The sequence below is a fragment of the Dunckerocampus dactyliophorus genome, chromosome 5, assembly GCF_027744805.1.
Source record: "Dunckerocampus dactyliophorus isolate RoL2022-P2 chromosome 5, RoL_Ddac_1.1, whole genome shotgun sequence".
Taxonomy (NCBI): domain Eukaryota; kingdom Metazoa; phylum Chordata; class Actinopteri; order Syngnathiformes; family Syngnathidae; genus Dunckerocampus; species Dunckerocampus dactyliophorus.
The window spans coordinates 16,312,188-16,329,908 of record NC_072823.1 but is presented as its reverse complement, the minus strand read 5'-3'; the positions used below and the strand labels follow the sequence as shown (position 1 = coordinate 16,329,908).

The 17,721-nt window shown below is 39.7% G+C and overlaps 3 protein-coding genes across 8 annotated transcripts in view; 2 read left to right on the top strand and 1 right to left on the bottom strand.

The window, feature by feature from the left end:
- scaper (S-phase cyclin A-associated protein in the ER) overlaps window positions 1-7,632 on the top strand; it is a 71,062-nt gene extending 63,430 nt beyond the window's left edge. For 4 of the 6 annotated variants that reach the window (XM_054776534.1, XM_054776533.1, XM_054776535.1 and 1 more), the window contains 3 exons: window positions 5,948-6,139; window positions 6,820-6,868; window positions 7,145-7,632. In XM_054776534.1, the coding sequence (XP_054632509.1) occupies window positions 5,948-6,139; window positions 6,820-6,868; window positions 7,145-7,242 (339 nt within the window). In that variant the 3' untranslated portion in view covers window positions 7,243-7,632. Of the gene's footprint in view, window positions 1-5,947; window positions 6,140-6,637; window positions 6,869-7,144 lie in introns of those variants that run through there. The other 2 variants (XR_008570430.1, XR_008570431.1) reach the window with 2 other exon arrangements.
- Window positions 7,633-8,526: 894 nt separating this feature from the next.
- On the bottom strand, window positions 8,527-12,587 carry isl2a (ISL LIM homeobox 2a). The gene is made up of 6 exons (XM_054777178.1): window positions 12,486-12,587; window positions 12,058-12,247; window positions 11,636-11,895; window positions 10,996-11,282; window positions 10,384-10,551; window positions 8,527-8,923 (listed from the first exon to the last, which is right to left on the bottom strand). Exons 1-6 carry the CDS (start codon window positions 12,541-12,543, stop codon window positions 8,807-8,809), a joined length of 1,080 nt encoding a protein of 359 aa, XP_054633153.1. The 5' UTR covers window positions 12,544-12,587; the 3' UTR covers window positions 8,527-8,806.
- A 1,297-nt stretch (window positions 12,588-13,884) lies between these two features.
- The window catches only part of etfa (electron transfer flavoprotein subunit alpha), a 6,400-nt gene continuing 2,563 nt past the window's right edge, over window positions 13,885-17,721 (top strand). Inside the window, exons 1-9 of the mRNA XM_054777177.1 lie at window positions 13,885-14,008; window positions 14,738-14,887; window positions 14,998-15,079; window positions 15,170-15,252; window positions 15,612-15,711; window positions 15,774-15,884; window positions 16,132-16,233; window positions 16,350-16,418; window positions 16,496-16,578. Of these exons, the coding sequence (XP_054633152.1) occupies window positions 13,970-14,008; window positions 14,738-14,887; window positions 14,998-15,079; window positions 15,170-15,252; window positions 15,612-15,711; window positions 15,774-15,884; window positions 16,132-16,233; window positions 16,350-16,418; window positions 16,496-16,578 (819 nt within the window). The 5' untranslated portion in view covers window positions 13,885-13,969. The remainder of the gene's footprint in view (window positions 14,009-14,737; window positions 14,888-14,997; window positions 15,080-15,169; window positions 15,253-15,611; window positions 15,712-15,773; window positions 15,885-16,131; window positions 16,234-16,349; window positions 16,419-16,495; window positions 16,579-17,721) is intronic.

Sequence of the window (17,721 nt, the reverse complement as noted above, 5' to 3'; positions counted from 1 at the left end):
GACACTATTTGGCACAGAAAAAAAAATGTTGCTAATTTAGAGCAAATTTGTTAAAAGACGACCTGCATGCTCTCTGTAGGAAAGTTATGAGACATAAAAACTCATTAGAATTATTGGTAAATCATATTGGAATCCTTAGATTTCCCATCGCTTTGGTCCGGTCGTGGGAATGCATCTATTGAGGATGGATGACGTACAATATTCAGAGCAGCTTGAGCTTTTGTCCAGCTAATGTAAGTACTGGCACAGCAAAAAAGCAACCCGACCCCAGGCCGACGCGGTTGCCGTCACTGCTGATTCACTGTCAGCACACTAGCTTTTGTTTATGTGTGTTCTCTAGAAATAAAGCTGCTCATAAAAAGCAAAACTTTGAAGCATACGTCCTGATGCATCCCCCCGCCCAACCCAAACCCTGCTCAAGAGGCATGAATAATTCACTTTGTCACACAAAAAAACAATGGACGAGCAACATATGTACGCTTGTGCGCTTTGCCTTCCTGGTGGGGGCCACTTAGCCGTGTAGCCATATGTTTCATTGTAAGGTGGGTCTGTGCAGATCTTTGCACAGTAAAGCAGGACAAAAACAACTTATTAGGTACCTGACATGCAACTCCACTTCCTCTTGTCCTATACAGAGAAATGCACTTGTAATCACCTTGTCTTGAAATGCAGTGATTCATTTGTGAATCATCTACTGTGATGATCTGTGGAATCTTTGAAGTGGCGGAACTGTAATTGGAAGCTGTTGACATGTTAACCCACATGCTTGTTTTGTATGTCAATCTTAAGAAAACACCCATTTTTCCAAGTGCATGTGGAAAATGACCACACACGTAAGCCAACACAAAGGGTTAATTTCAGGTAGCATTTGTAGGATTCATGAATAAGATGACATTGTTTACCCTACACTGGCTGTATCTCCCCGCCTTCCGATGCTGCCAAGAGTCTTTTGTAAATCCTAGCAAGTATCTCGTGAGCAACATCCCACACATCTCCCAAGCCGAGCCTTATCTGCAGGGGTCATCCCTCTTCTTCCCATTCTCTCAGAGGGCGTTTCCTCTGCCCTCCAGGCCCGAGCAAGAGCTTTAAGTCTGTAATTCCTGCTAACCTGATGTTGAAACACTCCCTTCAGCGGCCCATTACTGCCTAGACAAGCAAACCCTCGCTGGTAGCAGGGGTAAGTGCAGTTTGTGCAGACCGTAGGGAGCCAACGGCAGGGAATGTTACACTCTGTATCACCCGGCAGAGTAAACAGAGGCAGCCAAAAGCAGACAGACTCTCTCTCCGATGACTGGCAGGAGAACACCTGATTGTTAGCTCTGTCTGTGATTTACACTCGGCTTCAAGAGTGAATGCTGGTCCAACTCGACTTAAAGTGAAGCCTAGGACAGTTTTATTCTTGCCAACCTTTTGAGAGCGGAGGTTGCATGTGTCTTTAACAGTGTCATCAGCATCATTACACAGTGGGATTATCAGCAGGGAAATCTGGGATGGGAGGACGGGATCAGCTTCTTGTGATAAATAACAGTTATTTACTTTATTGAATAAATACACGCATCTATGGGATGTTCTTAGACGGCTGACAATTACCCTTAAGTCAAGTTGAAGTGTCTACGTCTGTGTTGGTGGAATACACTTGTCCCAAGGCAGTTTACATAGCCGCCGGCACGTGTCTAGATAAACAGTTGTAAACAGTTATTTGGCCAACTTGGCTTTGTTTGTTGTCGTCTTATCAGTATTACACTATACATTACATATACGGCCCTGGTTCCTGTGAAGCCGTTAGGCTTGAACGAGGATTGTCTCTTCCTTTTTTTGTAACCTTATAGAGGTACATTGCTAATTAGATTGCAGTGAGAAACAAAAAGCACTGCTTTTTAAGATGTACACTCGCTGGCCTCAACATTAGGTACATCTGCATTATACAAGTACAACTTTGTACAGTTTCCGCTTCCACACTATTTTTCCCCCGCTGGTTTATTTGTGTTCCAGAACATTAACTTTAACACACACTTTGTTGTCATTGTGGACAGTGAGGAAGTTATGTCATGGAAGCGTCATAAAATGCAGCAGTGTTTGAAAACGCCAGGTCTTGCAGCTTAAGAAAAAACAGAAGCACCAAGACGTTTTGTTTTTCCATGCTCAGCCGTCCGTGCGGGCCAGATGGCTAGGTTCTGTTTTTATGATGTCAGGCTTCACTCTTGGACTCAATTGGGGAATATATCACCACAGATTAGTTCCTAAGTGGAAGCCAGTTCAGGCGACGGGGGTGTTGAAAGTTGATTGGTTCCTTTTATTTCTCCATGTGTTGTTTTAGGTCATTCTTTGTCAACACTTTATTTTATATTATTATACTGGACCAGTGCCATTTATAAGACAGTTTAACCTTCTTGGAAATAGAAATCACCATCCTATGACTTTTAACTGCCATGTAAGTGTAAGAATAAGTTAAGCACTGTTAATATTAAGACGTAAAAACAAACATTAATTCATTGGGAAATGAAAAAAGCATAATGTGAAAGTGTTTCATATTGGAAATGGGCCTGACAAGTGTAAAAAGAAGTTACACTGCCTTAACTTTGAACAAGTTAAGTTTTGCTTTTGAAAGCAAGTATGCTTGTGTCGCATAACTTCCAGTGTATGCTCTTCTCATGTTGTTCTTCTCTAGACATCCCTTGTTGAGGCTACTCCTTGCATTTAAGAATAAAAGCAAAACTCATACCCTTTTCATAGGACTGCATGCATGATTCAAACTCAAAATTTTCACGGAAGAAAACTGAAAATAAATTGCGACATATAGAACCTTTAGGAACATTGAGTATCAAGCATGAATCTTATGCTTTAGCTGTTGAGCTGGACTGGACTTTCTAATGTTGCTGCCAGTTTGTGTTTGGGCGGCATTCCAATATGCAATTTAGGAATGAGTGAAAAGTAGCACAACTAGGCCAAAGCTACACACTTTGAAAATAAGCAGTGCCGCTTCTGAAAACACCTTAAGGTTTTTTCATTTCCATTAGTGGATGAATTTGAGCAATGAGACGCACAATTGAGCTCCAGAACTTGTTTGGCTTCTTGTAGTTCCATGTGTGCTCCTGGGGCACTTTCCTGCCCTGTTTCCATTGAATAACATGCATTTCCTTTTTCAAAAATGTTGAAGGGTCCCAAAAAATAATAAGGATAAATTGAATCCTACCACTCTTTGGCACCTTTCCATAGCAGGATGATACCAAAAAGGTGGCACTGGACCCAAACATACTCTATCTTCTCTCAAACAAAACTCGTCTGCTAATAAAAGTAGAAAAAAGGACAAACTGATGAATGTCCTCCGTGTTTGTTGTTTTCCTTAATTGACATAAAATGACAGGGTGGCTATGATGCCATCATCTGTTGAGTGGTTATTGTTCCAAACAGTCCTGTCCGGTGGAACCGTACCTTTTGATATAAACAAGACTCCTCCCAAGTTTACTACTACAACTGTGGTATAAAATGAAGTATCAACTGTCATGTTGGACATGAACACTTGTTTGTCACATCTAAGTTATTACACCGTCTTGGTGCGGGGGGGCTTCTGTAAACAAGCGGCGATAAGAAAAAGGCTGTTCTGTGTCTCTTTGAATGCATCCGCAGAGGACAGGCCCTGAGAAGCTTCACCTTGAGCTGATAAAAGTGATGAATTATCGCTTTGTTTATGCCTCAACTCAAACTGGGAGCGCACTATCAAAGGAGAAGAGTATTTGAGTATTTTTATAAGAGTATTTTTAGAATCTTGTAAACCTGAGGGAATTTATGGCCCCATGACGCCCGCTGCTTTTGATTGCCCCCTACCTGTAAATTGGCACTGCATTTTGTTCCTCCGGCCTGGATTTACCCTACTGACCACCAACATCTACTGACCCACAAAAACAAGTAAAACACTGTCATTTGCCAGTCCAGTCCTTGGCCATGTCACTTTGTAAAGACAAGTCAATTTTATTATCTCATGGGACTTTCCGTGCGCTCTACAACGATGCTCCTCCACAAACCAACTACCAAAAAAAACAATTGAGAACACTTACTGAACACCGCTCCCAAACCGAGGCTCAGTGTAGAGCCTTGACCAGTTTGGAGGGATGAGAAAAACAGTAACTGTTTTTGATAACTTACATCAACACTGACCTGTTCAGGGCAGGATTTTTCAAATGCTGGGGTGGGACACATTGGGTGGGCACGGTGAGGTGTTGAGGGGACATGAGAGGCACGGAGGACTACACAGTAATCCCTCGTTTATCATGGTTAATTGATTCCATGACCCCTGTGATAAGTGAATTTCTGTGAAGTGGGATTCCTTATTTATAAATAGAATATTTAGAGCATAGAAAACCTGTTTACGACTTTCAAAATACAGTTTTTAACACCCCTATAGGCACCTTTACACTCGTATTACCCAATATAGTAGACATAATAACAGGAAATAGATATAAATACATAGGGGTGTCACAAGATCTTGCAAAATTAAAACATGACAAGATTTCTCTTTCAGAAAACAAACTGTCTTGTGGCCACTAGGCCTGGGACGATTCTAAATTAAATAATTAATCACACAAATAAAAATGAACTTCATAATTTTGCCGGCCTCAATACATTGCCATGTGCGTGCTAAATTTCATGACAGAAAATAATTGAGAGCCACTGATTTAGGCATTTTTAAGGCTCGGAAAACATTGTTACTTAAACTAACAGGCAAAAACATCACTGTTATCAAAAACATACCCTCTGTAAACCGGTTTTGTTGCGTGTTTGGCCTCCAAACATGTTGGCATCCAAACCAAAAAACAAAATGAACGTTTTCACCGTTTTTTGAATTTAGACTAGCGTTTTAGATTACTTTTACCATAATTTCCAGACTATAGCACACCAGTCTGTAAGCCGCACCCACTAAATTTAAAGAGAAAAAAGATTTTTTACATATATAAGCCGCACCTGTCTACAAGCCACAGGTTTCCACGTTGTAACACCGGATATTTAGTGCACAGAAAGAATTGTTTAAACTTTTGATTAAATAAACAGAACAGTGCCCGTAACATGGCTAGTTAAACAGTAGCCTACCAGAAAAGTAATTCGTGGTCGTCCTCCTCCTCCTCCTGGGAACTAAAACCATTAAAAGTTGTCTTCAGCATCGCAGTTGAACCGTCTCATAATTCCTTTGTCACACACTTTGTCAGTCTCTCTCTCTCTCTCGTTGTTGCTCTTTGCGTCACTTTTGTCTCGAGCTATTAGCCATTTAGCTTGAGCTAAAGCTCTATATCACGCAGTAGTCCAGCCTTTCAAATCTCGTTGGTGATAGAGGACAGTTGGCGGTCGAGTAGTCCAAACAGAAGAGAAGCTGTAGTAATTCTACACTTGATCAAATTTAAGATGTGTCAGAGATCGCTACATAAGACTTTAAAACGTGATACTAGCTTCCGCTTCACTCGTCCATGTCACTACTTCCTGAAGCTGCACTCCAAGCATCATGGGAAATGTGGTTTTTAGCCATAAATTGGCCACATGACTGTACACGGTAGATGTGGTTTTAATGCCACTGGACAAGATGAAAGGCCGTGATGGAAAGCAGGATGTCAGCGGAGGGGAACGTTGAATTAATTGACTGGTCATTTCTTCAAGTGGCCCTCTATCGAGCTCCCTCCCTCTCAGAGATTGCTCTGTGGGGTCAACCTGTGTACAAAGGTGAAGTTTGAGGACATCACATTTCCCCTTCTCGTGCTCTCATGAGTTCTTGCAAAGGAAGAGCAAACCTTGTCATGTTTGTGTTTTATAACCTGTAATTGTGCAAGTGGGAGACTGAAGCCCACCTTCACATCTCCCCCTAATGACTGTTTGCATGTTGTTTTAGTGGCAGATTGGTGATTTACAAGTTGCAGCAGTGTTGACCGGGGCACCCTCCTATGTGTGTATGTGTGTGTTCCAGGTGATAGTGCAGTCTGGACGTCAGCCCAGTGTGCTGCAGAAACTGTGTCAGTTGCCATTCCAGTATTTTAGCCACCCACGCCTCATCCGCGTGCTCTTCCCCTCGCTCATCTCGGCATGCTACAACAACGCTCCCAACAAGGTCATCCTGCAGCAAGAGATGAGTTGCGTGCTGCTGGCCACCTTCATCCAGGTAGAAAACAACTCATAACCTTGAACACCAATCCAAACACCATAAAGCAAATAAATGAGAGGGTCTGCATCCTGGCTGATTTACAACAGCTCACATGAGCTCTGGTCAATGTGTAACAGGCAGGTTTGCTTTTTTTTTTCTTTTTTTTTTTACAAAGACGAATGGCTTCCTTGACTGCCACTGCTTCAACCCCGAGTAAACATCTAGTCTCCTTTATCTTCCTCTGACAACAACTCGGCCAAGCAGCGCTGTTTGCACAGCGATTAGCCTCCATTGACAGGGAGACAAGCTATTGTCATTTCTTTCAAACAAAGTCATAATGCATGTCGTCTTGCCCCCGCTGGCTGCCCTCATTGTTGAGCTTAACCCCCAGGAGCATTCCTTCCTCAAGAGGGAATCCCTGGTGCTGGGAATACACCAAAAGTATTGGGACACCAGACTGTTAAGTCTACACGGCAAAGGAAGTAAAAATCTGACCCCTTTTTTTTTTTTTTACAGCAATAACACTGTTGGGACATTTATCAGATGAGAGGTCACTCATGTTGGACCTGAGAGACCCTGGCTCACTTTGATTGGGTTCTTCCGCACAACACTCTAAACCCTAAACCCTAAAATGTCTTTATGGACCTTGCTTTATGCACAACATACTATTAACTTCTATTATTTGCTTTCATTTATAGGATTGCGCTGCAAATGAGAAAGTTTCTGACACTAAAACAAAGCAAAGCAGTAAGTCTGTCATTTTTCTAATTGATTTTTATTCTATTTTCTATTTGTATTCAATATGTATTATTAGTTCTATTTATTTTTAATAATTATGTGTTGTCATTATTATTTTCACATTTTTACGTATTTGACATACTTGGGTTTTATCATTCTAATTCTTCCAACAGTGTTTAATTGCATGTAAACGTGGTACACTCAGGTTTAGTCAGGTGAAGCTGTACATGTCTCCTGAATGCACACACACAGTGTAGTATACTGTATCTTCCATCTCCCTTGCAGCGCTCCAGCAGCTGGATTACTGCGAGCTGCCCAACCGCTTCCCTAGGGACCAGTGGGACTCCGCTCTGCAGTTTTTCCTCAAGAAGCAGGACGAGTGATGGCACCTTAATAAAAATTGGCTTGACATTGTTTGCTGTATTAAACTCTTAATCCATTCAAAAATGTTATAATGTTAAAGCCTTATTCCAGGTTTGTGCACCTGCCGGGAAAGCAGTGTATGAGCAATTTGCACAAAAGACTGAGTTTGTATATTAGAGCGCAACGAGACGGTTGTTTCTGTTCTGGAAATGTTAATTTATTATGTAATTTGTATTGGTCACTCGTGTTTTTCTAGCTGCCATACTCATCATTTCTTTCTCAAGATGGTAAAACATTGATAGTTGATCATATTACAAGTTACAGTTAACATACACACTAAAATATTTGTTAGTGCATTTTCTGTCCATATAAATGTACAGTACATAATAAAGGTTTTTTGTTCTTGCCAGCATTGGTCACTTTTTTGTACCATTAATATATATTTGCCATTAGGTTTTATTTTGTTTTAGATTTATTTTGAATTTAAATACCACAATGTTGTGTTCTATTTAAATACATAGTAGTATGTCTTAAACTCATTGATTTGAAAATACTTTAATTTCTCTTTTTTGACATCTCTCAAGTTCCAGCCTGAATGAAAAATGTATAGCTACTTTTAGTTATGAGCCCTGTCCTTACATTAAGTGTACAATGTGTTGCAGGCGGCACATGTAATGCTAAAATGAGCTTAACAGGCTCCGGTCCTTCAATGAGTCACCATTTCCTCCACTGATAAAAAGCGGATCCTCCCTAACAAATTGTTGAGGTGTCGTGTGTCAGGTCCGGCTTGACCCGCTTGCTCCCTCTTTGTCCCGCGGCTATTTGCCGTCCAGCATTCCTACTGGAAGGAAAATAAACTCAAGACACGCCAGGATGCACCCGCTGGAGGCACGGAGTGCGCCTTCGCACACATGCGCACATACACCCCATAACGTGTGTGTGTGCGGCCTTGGCACTTAGGTGATGCCAGATCCGATAAGCCACTGCTTTTTGCCTCTCCTATATGTCTAGACTTGTAGACATGTATAATTACATTTAATATATAATATAATTAAACTTGAAAAAATGTTTGTCTCATTAAACACGTAGCCACATATTTTATAAATAATATACATTTAATATATACTTGAACTTGTTTTGTCTAAACATGTAACAACCTCTTTTTTAATTACGTTGATTATTCAGGCGCACACGTCATGTTCCCTTTTGTTGGGTCTTTACTTGATAAAAGGACCACTTTCCATGCATTTATTAATGGATTCTAGAGCCGTCATTTTATTGGTAAGGTTGGCGTGTGTGCCCTTATAATAAATAATAATATAATAGCAGTAATAAGTTATGTTCCAGGGTCTTGTGTCTTGCGTACAGTTAAGAGTCGATAATAACGTCATGCACATCCACGCAGCGTTGCCTTCTTCCATTTGAAGATGGTTTAGCGTCCTCGTATTCGAATCCTCACAGTGTCCACTGAAGAGCAAAAAAAAAAGTAGGAATCGCTCAGTATTCTTCCTCCGTAGTGTAAATCCACCATCATCATCGAAGTTGATTGCTCTGAGAATTATTATTTGGCGCCATGTGACCTCATCACGTGTCCACTGGACTGGGAACCATGCTGTTTGGTGTGTCCGGTAACTGCGACGATAGAGAAGTGACGTCACTGGCGGAAGAGTTCCCCAAAGAGCCCGACTCCGAAAAAGACATCTAAAGGGAATATAAAGGAAGTTTTTCTCCACATAAATAATATAAAAGTTGATACATTCGTTAACATTTTTGAAGTGAATCATTTCAAAAAGATGTCAACATGTCTGATCTGCAATTATTCAAGTTTGGACAACTTTTGACTGGATGGCAGTGTAACCATTTTTAATCATTTGCAGTCAATGAAGCCAATGGAAATCATTAAAATTATATGTTATATTTCAAATTATACTGTTAGGGTACCTGCAATGCAGATAATTTGCATAAAATGTGTCAGTCCTTCATTTTAAATACCATAGTTTCGTGAAACCTCTTAAAGTTTCCACTTGAATTTACTTCCAAATCAAATGCGGTGGTGTTGAACGGTAAAATAAATCAATGCATATCTACATATTTTCCCTATATTTTCTCTCATGTACCTAAGTAGGGTGCAGTCAGACGATTAGAAACCTGTATGTGTGTGATGCAGCGCAGTTGTACCGCTGCAAACTCCAACCACAATAATAGTAAAAAAAAAAAAATAGAATATTTTCAAACTATAGTCAAACAGGACATCCAAAATATTACAAGCAACTCGTAGTATGATGCAATGCAGTTCTTTATATGCAATCACAATAATAACACGTTAAAGAAATATGAAGACATTATTTTGAAATTGAATATCATTTGATTGTGCATGATTGTGACACTAAAAATAAGAGGGCTTGGGCTTGATGAAGGTGAAATCATGTAACATTACAATTTAAAAAGTGTATTTTATTTTGCAAGAATTATATACATTATTTTCCCCTTTAGTGTAATTTCAAACTCCAAATTTCAATCACTTCCGGGGTCTCCTATCGCTGTACAAATGAACATAAGTTACAGCTCAGTAAGGTTCACAAGTATTTGGGCAGTGGATTTGATAAAGGACACAAAATATATATGAATGTTACATTATTTTATCCATATCATCTCGCAACCCTCTTATATTTAGTGTAATAATTGTGCCTATCATTACGTACACCTGCTCATCTAATCACCTCCAATTTAAACATAATTTGATTGACACTGCCAGAAAGCTATAGTATGTCTATTATATGCGTTATTATAATTGCACTGCATCACACTGGACGGTGTTTCTAATAGATTGGCTATACAGTGGAGGGACAAAATATTAGAAACATGTATATTTGGAATATGTTTATTATTGTGGTTGTTTTTTGTAGTGGTGTACTCCTGTACAGAGGGGTTTCTAATATTTTGGCTACCATACATGAGAGGGGAAACATTAAAAAAGCTCTGAGTATGATGCAGCCCTGCAAACTACAACCATATTAATAATTATAATAATAATTATCTAACGGCGTCATTCAACATTGAGTAATATTATTTTTGAAAAACTAGATCATTTTTCATGCATTTCTTGGCTCTCCTTAGCCTGTGCAAATTGCTTTGCATTACTATCTTATATTGATTCTTACCAATTGTTGGAAGACAGGCTGGTCAAGGTCACTCTGCAGGGCAAAGTCGCTCAGGCTCTTCCAGGGTGGTTGGTAGGTTTGCACCTCCACCGGGTTGCCCTGCACGGTGGTGTCGTGTCGGATGGGACTACCGGCAACTAAAGGTGTCCCTGTGAGGCCCTGGAGGTTCTATACGACAAAAAAACATGCAATTTCAGGCCACAGAGCAATTAGTATATACGTGGAAATGCACGAGGTCAATTATAAGGGAGCCAAAATGGATGTAATCACTGTAAAGATCGGAGTCATACTGGAATATATTGTACATGATTATAATACTGTTGTAACTTTTAAAAATATTCTTCTATGTTTTATCTGTTAAATTTGAGTTGAAATTGTGACATCAATCAAATACTGCGAAGATCATTCTGTATATGATGATAATTGCTGTTTAAATAATATATAAATGAATATTTAATTCAATATTTGCCAGGTCAATATCGAGTTGAAACAGAAGAGAAATGAAGGCGCCATGTCGTTAAATTGGAATTTGTCCATTTGCAAGTGTTTTAAAGTATAACGTGCAGTGTTTGAAATAACTTTTTTTTTAATTAAAACTTATTTTCAACTCACAGTCTTGTCGTTGTGTTGCTGCTGCTGCAGCTGCTTCATCAGAATGGACTTCTTCTTGTCTTTGCAGCGTTTGTTCTGGAACCAGACCCGGATCACCCTGGGGCTGAGGCCGGTCATCTCCACCAGCTGCTCCTTCATCAGAGCGTCGGGCCTCGGGTTGGCGTTGTAGCACGTCCGTAGTGTGTGGAGCTGCTTCTCGTTGAGAACCGTCCGGACCCGGGTGGTCTTCTCTGTTTGCTTGTGGATGTGGTTCCGGTGATGTGGTGGATGCCGAACTGAGACTGGGTCTGAGGGACCAAAAAATGAAATGACATGGTAGCCCAGAACATAGTGTCAATATGTTATATTTATCCACCAATATAAAATATATATTTTTCCAATGCAGTTCAGTTTTATTTATATGAGCGCTTAGTTACTGTTAATTCACATGCATGGAGCAACGTTACAGCCAAGTTGCAAAAGCATTAAAGACACACAAATTTTATTTACACTTGTCAGTGAGAATTATAGAAAAAATGCAAAAATATAATACTGTATGTAATTTCCCATCAACAATTAAGTAAGCATTAAAAATACATACATCGTGCAGATTAATAATAATAATAATAGTAATAATAATAATAATAATAATAATGTGTACCTGAGATGTGCAGAGGTCTGGAGTGGAGGTTTCCCGGGCTGAGAGGACTCCCTGCGGAGCTCCTATCCAGCAACAAGGCATGATCGGCCCTACACAACAGCTCGTCTTCCCGCACCGTGAACTCATCCCCGGGCAAGAGGTGTCGACTGCACACGGAGCACCGGAAACACTCCATGTGATACACATTTTCCCTGGCTCTCATCACCAGGTCGCTGCTGCAGAAGCCCGTGTTGCATTTTGCACATTTTATGCCAAATAACCTAAAAAAAACCCCAAAACAGAACAGACAAAAACTACATTAGGTTTTACGCATTTTACGCAGTCTTCCAGTGCCATAAAACAGGCCAAGTTTTGCCAAAGAAATGTATTATTTATAAGAATGTCATCACTTACGAAGATGCATATATGACGTCACGTCCTACCTTGTGTAATCTCTTTTACAGTAAGTCTTTCCGTCCCGGACGAAGCAAGTGCAGGTCTCGTCGAGGTACTGACTGCACTCTGCACACTTGAGACAGGCTGCATGCCACTCCAGGTCCGGGGACACCCTCATGATGTACTGGTCGTGTATCTGACTTCCACAGCCCACGCACATTGCAATTCCTGATTTCTCTGCATGAGTGTGAAAGGGAATATATTCATTAATACCATGCACTGCGCGCTCTTTTAATGAAGGCTGCCGAATTATTCTTCTGAATCATGTGGAAGAATGCCAGAATAAAGTGTTGCATGAATCACTTTAGCCAGAACACAACAAGTTGAACATTTCTACAGATTCGTAATTAAGGACAAAAGAGAAAGACGCCAGCAAATTCAAGGCACAAACAATATCATAAAATGTAGGCCTTACTTTTGGAATGATCCCCCATATCATCCAAGAAAGAGACATCGAGCAGGAAATCCACCATGCAGGAGAAAGGCAGGGAGGAGAGCGTCTCGTCCCCTGGCTGGATGCTTCAACTTGTGTGAGAGGAGGGGACAAAACAAAGCTTACCCCAACCAGTGACGTATGCAAACCTTGGACCTCTCTGGGTCCACATACACCCACACCCACACACACAGAGGGTGCCACCATGTAATCAGCCCCCCCCACCCCCCGACACCTCCATGCTCTGTTATGATGGGAACTAACTTAGCTTTTGCCAGCATGTGCATCTTATCACTATTTTATGTTCTTGTAAGTCTGACCGTGACTTTGCTGTTATTCATTCTATTCCATATATTCCAAACATATTGTTGCATTCACGTTTTTCTCATATTAGAAACAAAATCCATCCAAAGCAGTCAAAAATGTGTCTAAAAGGTGGAAAGTGTTTTTTAATTTTTATAGATGATATTGAAATATTTTATTACATCACTTTAAATGTGTTTTACAAAAATATAACATTGTTTGTGGCCTGAGAGCATTTTTTGTAGGAATGTTTCTAACTTACATTTTTTTGCCGCTCTACAGCGCCCCCTACTGGAGGATATATATGGTATCTATGGTATCTACATACTGTATATGGTATATACAGTATATCTGTATATTGCATGTATGTACAGGTATGTATGTATGTATAGTACTTTATTAATCCCACATCAGGGAAATTCACTTGTTACATATATCTATATATCTACATAAAAAAAGAATTATTTTTGTTAGAATGGAACTGTTAAGTTAATAATATGGTCGAATATTATCAGAATTGTATTGCAAGCTATAAAAATACAACCCCAAGATCTATAATTTCTTATGAACGTTTGTGTGAATTATACTACGACTGCTACCTTACCCATCTAATTCTGCTATGGCATCCAAAATATTACGAACAGCGCTCGGTATTATACACAACTGCAACAACAATAATACACAATGCCTTAAGTTAATATTTCTTTGGAAAGTGTCAATCATAACTTTTAATAAATGCCACTATTATTTTAAGTACACTATTATTTTCGGTTTTTCTGCAAATAAAAGATACATACTTGATTATTTTTTTAAATTTATATACACAATAGAATTCAAATTAGTGTAATAAATATAGTATTCTGTGTTTTTATGAACGAAAGCTGATAGATACGAACTAGTTTGTAGTTCAATGAAACACAAGTTATGCTTTAAACCCATACTAGTTGTTAAAAACGATGTGATTGTGACTAACTCATAATAGTTCTACTATATTCTGATTTATTCTTGCATGTTTTCAAGTGTTACATGTCTTATTACACATTGATAGTTCTCGCGGTAATGTTTATATCTCGCGAGAACTACATCGATGACGCAAACTGACCTTTGCCACAGACTTCCCTGTCACTGCAGCATTGTAGCGCATCCACACCGAGGGCTCCACCATGAACAGAGTTTTTACTAAAACCAACGTGGCACGCTTGGTATGAGCTTGGCTTAACAAGATGTTTAGATATTTTTTAGTTTAGCGTCAGCTGAGTAACATTGTAAACGCCAGCTAGCAAACGTGTTTTCTTGCAGCAAGTGCTAGCAGTGCAGGCTAATTTCTTCAAAAGTCGCCGTTAACAAGTCTGTGTAACAGAGTTGGCTGACCTTTAATATGTTAAAGTGCAAGATAATAACATATGGTATCCATACAGTACTTTTTGCAACAATGCTCAGTTTCCCTTGCTAATGCTAAGCAGAGTTAGCATAGCTCGCTCAGTGGTTATGAAACTTCGGAGTTGTAAACATTCAAATTATTAAAGCAGACTGGCGTTATTAACCTTAATTGTAATTTATATAATGCCACATGAAACCTTAAATCACGTATAATAACCACAAATATATGAACGCATACCGTTGCATTTAATAGTCAACATCGTGTAACTGAGTGGACTCTGTTGTCGGCTAGTAATGTCTAGCTCAGTCCAGATGGAGCTGGTGTTATCTTGAAGGTGACTGAAGCACATTGTGTTTCACAAATACATGCCCTTGGATTGGTCGTTTATATACTACATCATTTGCAATATTATGCGTTTTTATTCCTCATGGATGTGTTTAACGTTTGTATAGTTTCAACGAGGCTGTGTGTGTCTCTTGTACACGCAGCGACCATAACATTAGGTACACTTAAACAATCTTCAAGAGCTGTTTTTTTTTTTCTCCTACAGGGTGTTGTCCTGCAAAGGTTTCAGAGCACCTTGGTGGTCGCAGAGCACAACAACGACAAGTTGACGCCAATTACTTTGAATGCCATTACTGCTGCTAGTAAACTTGGTGGAGAAGTATCTTGTCTGGTTGCAGGAACAAATTGTGCAAAGGTGTGGGAAGTTATGTCCTTTTTAATTGGACTGTAGAGCTATTATCACCTCTATTAGAACAGCTTGCTTACACTTGAACTAGACACTGAACTGTAATTGTCCTTTTTTAGGTTGTGGAGGAAATCAGTAAAGTCAACGGTGTGAAGAAAGTTTTGGTGGTTCAGAACGATTCTTACAAAGGGGCTCTTCCAGGTATATAGAAGCTAACAACGTGTCAACAGCCATCTGTTGATATTACATTTTGGACATGTACTTATTTACATGCTGTCTTGTCTTGTGCAGAGGAGTTGACGCCACTCATCTTGGCAACGCAAAAGCAGTTCAGCTTCACTCACATCTGTGCTGGTGCATCTGCTTTTGGAAAGGTAACGCTGTGACAACAGAGCACAACACACAATTCTTACTTTTCCATCCATTTACAAGGCTTTGAACTGCAAGAAAATATGTTTATTAAAACATATCATCTCAGTCAATTGCAAAAATAACATTGAAAATAAGAACATGGGTGGATAATGTGTTTCGGGGGCAAACAGTTGCCATAATAAAACCTTTTTTAACTAGAAGCATATTTTAAGTAACACTCTAACATGTTTAACTGCCGTGCAAGTGTAAAAATAAGTCAATTCCAAATCGTATGACCTCTGGGGCACATTCCACTGCATCTTCTCTCTCCTGTATATAAACTGTGCACACTTCTTCACCTGAACCGCATTTTGTTCCGCAGAACCTGCTGCCAAGAGTGGCCGCCAAGTTAGATGTGGCTCCAATCTCTGATATTGTTGAGATCAAGTCCCCAGACACCTTTGTCAGAGCTATCTATGCTGGTAACTTTTAAACATGATTTCCCATTTTCATTCCTATGACTACTGATGTTTGGTGTAAACAGGAAACGCTCTCAGCACCGTGAAGTGCAATGAGCCAGTCAAGGTGTTCACCATCAGAGGAACATCCTTTGAGGCGGCCTCAACAGAGGGAGGAAGTGCTGCAACAGAAAACGGTAAAGGATCGGCGTTTGTCGTCCTTAATAGGTACTGTTTACCATATGCAAGAGGTACAAGAGGTGTGTCGCCTTATTTAGATGCATAGGGCAGGCTAAATAGCAGAAGCTCGTCACTATGATGTAGTGCACTGCAACCACAGCCGTGAACGTATTGTTCCATTTATAGTAACAGTATAGAAGCTCAGTGCAGGTGTACCTAATGTTGTGGCCAGTGTTTTATCTCTGGTGTTCCTCTGACTTGAAGTGGCTGCTAACTCTGCTGTGGGAGTTTCGGAGTGGGTGGAACAGAACCTGACCAAGAGTGACCGTCCAGAGTTGACCAGTGCAAAAGTCGTCGTGTCTGGAGGTGGGACATTTGACTTACACGGCCACTGTTATATCACAGTGTAAACAAGTCATTTATTTCTTTGTGTTTCTCTCACAACATTGTCCAATTTATTCATTTTTACTCAACTCTTCCAGGAAGAGGCTTAAAGAGTGGCGAGAACTTCAAACTGCTCTATGACCTTGCAGACAAAATGAATGCTGCAGGTGAGAAACCTCTTTCTGTTTCATTTATTTTAGGTTTGAATGCACCTTTTTAAACTCGTACATGTGTTGTTGTGTAGTTGGTGCCTCTCGAGCTGCAGTAGATGCTGGCTATGTCCCTAATGATATGCAAGTTGGACAAACAGGCAAGATTGTAGCACCGGTAAGTTGACACAGATGGATATTTCATTACTTCCACTAGGGGTGTCCTGATACAACTTTTTCACATCGGATACGATACCGATATTGCAGCCTCAAATATCGTCCAAAACCAATATTGATCTGATATCAAAATGAATCATATATACTTTTATTATTTATTTTGTAGTGTGGAATTATAGAAAAGGCTTGATAAGTGATATTACTCAAACAGAGAACAATGGTCTGCATCAGTACTGTATGTATGAGGAAAAAGTCACTCATTTACTTTTTTTATGCATGTGGGGTATAGTTTCATCCACAATGTAGTAGCAGCAAGGCATCATATAACAAGGTTCGAGGTGCTCAATGAAGCGTTTAAACTAGGGATGCGCCGATTGATTGGCCACCGATCAGCATCGGCTGATTTTTGTCAAAAATCGCATCCCTAGTTCAAATTAAATTCAAATTTTCCACCCAACTCGGAAAAGGCGTTCTTATGTCACCGTAACAGCGCACTTCGTTACTGATGACCGGAAGCTAGCGTCTCGTGTGCTACAAACGAGAGGAATGAATGAGAGCCATACGGGTGCGAGTATGGCTGAGGTGTTCAATAATGTTGCAGAGGCATGTTGATTTCTTGTGGCCTATTCATTTGTATTTTTTGTATTATTTGTGAATAAGGGCAGCCTATTTTTCGTGGTTATTCGTAATATACTGAAGTCTGCAAGCATTATTCTTGTATGAGAGCCACTGGTACAGAAATCTATATTTTGCATGAGAGCTGTTTTTGACTTTGCTATACAGCAAAATATTTTTGTCATATTCTATGCTCAGGATTTTTGTTTGAATTCAGGAGTCGATATATAAAATATGAGTAATGGCAGATTTTTAAAATGTTGGTTATTCAGAATATACCGAAGTTTGTGTTAATATTATACATGCTGCTACTGGCACAATTTACTTTTCCTGCTGGTTTTTCCTGGTTCTGTGCAATGGCAAATATGGTGGTAGATGTAACCCTCTAATTATTAAAAGATAATGGAAGTAAATTAATCTGTTTCATGTTTATTTTAATTGTGGATCATTACAAATATGCTTTGTTTTAGTAGTACACAGTGAGTAAAAAGAAATTATATATAGAAAAAAATTACGCATAAAAAACTGA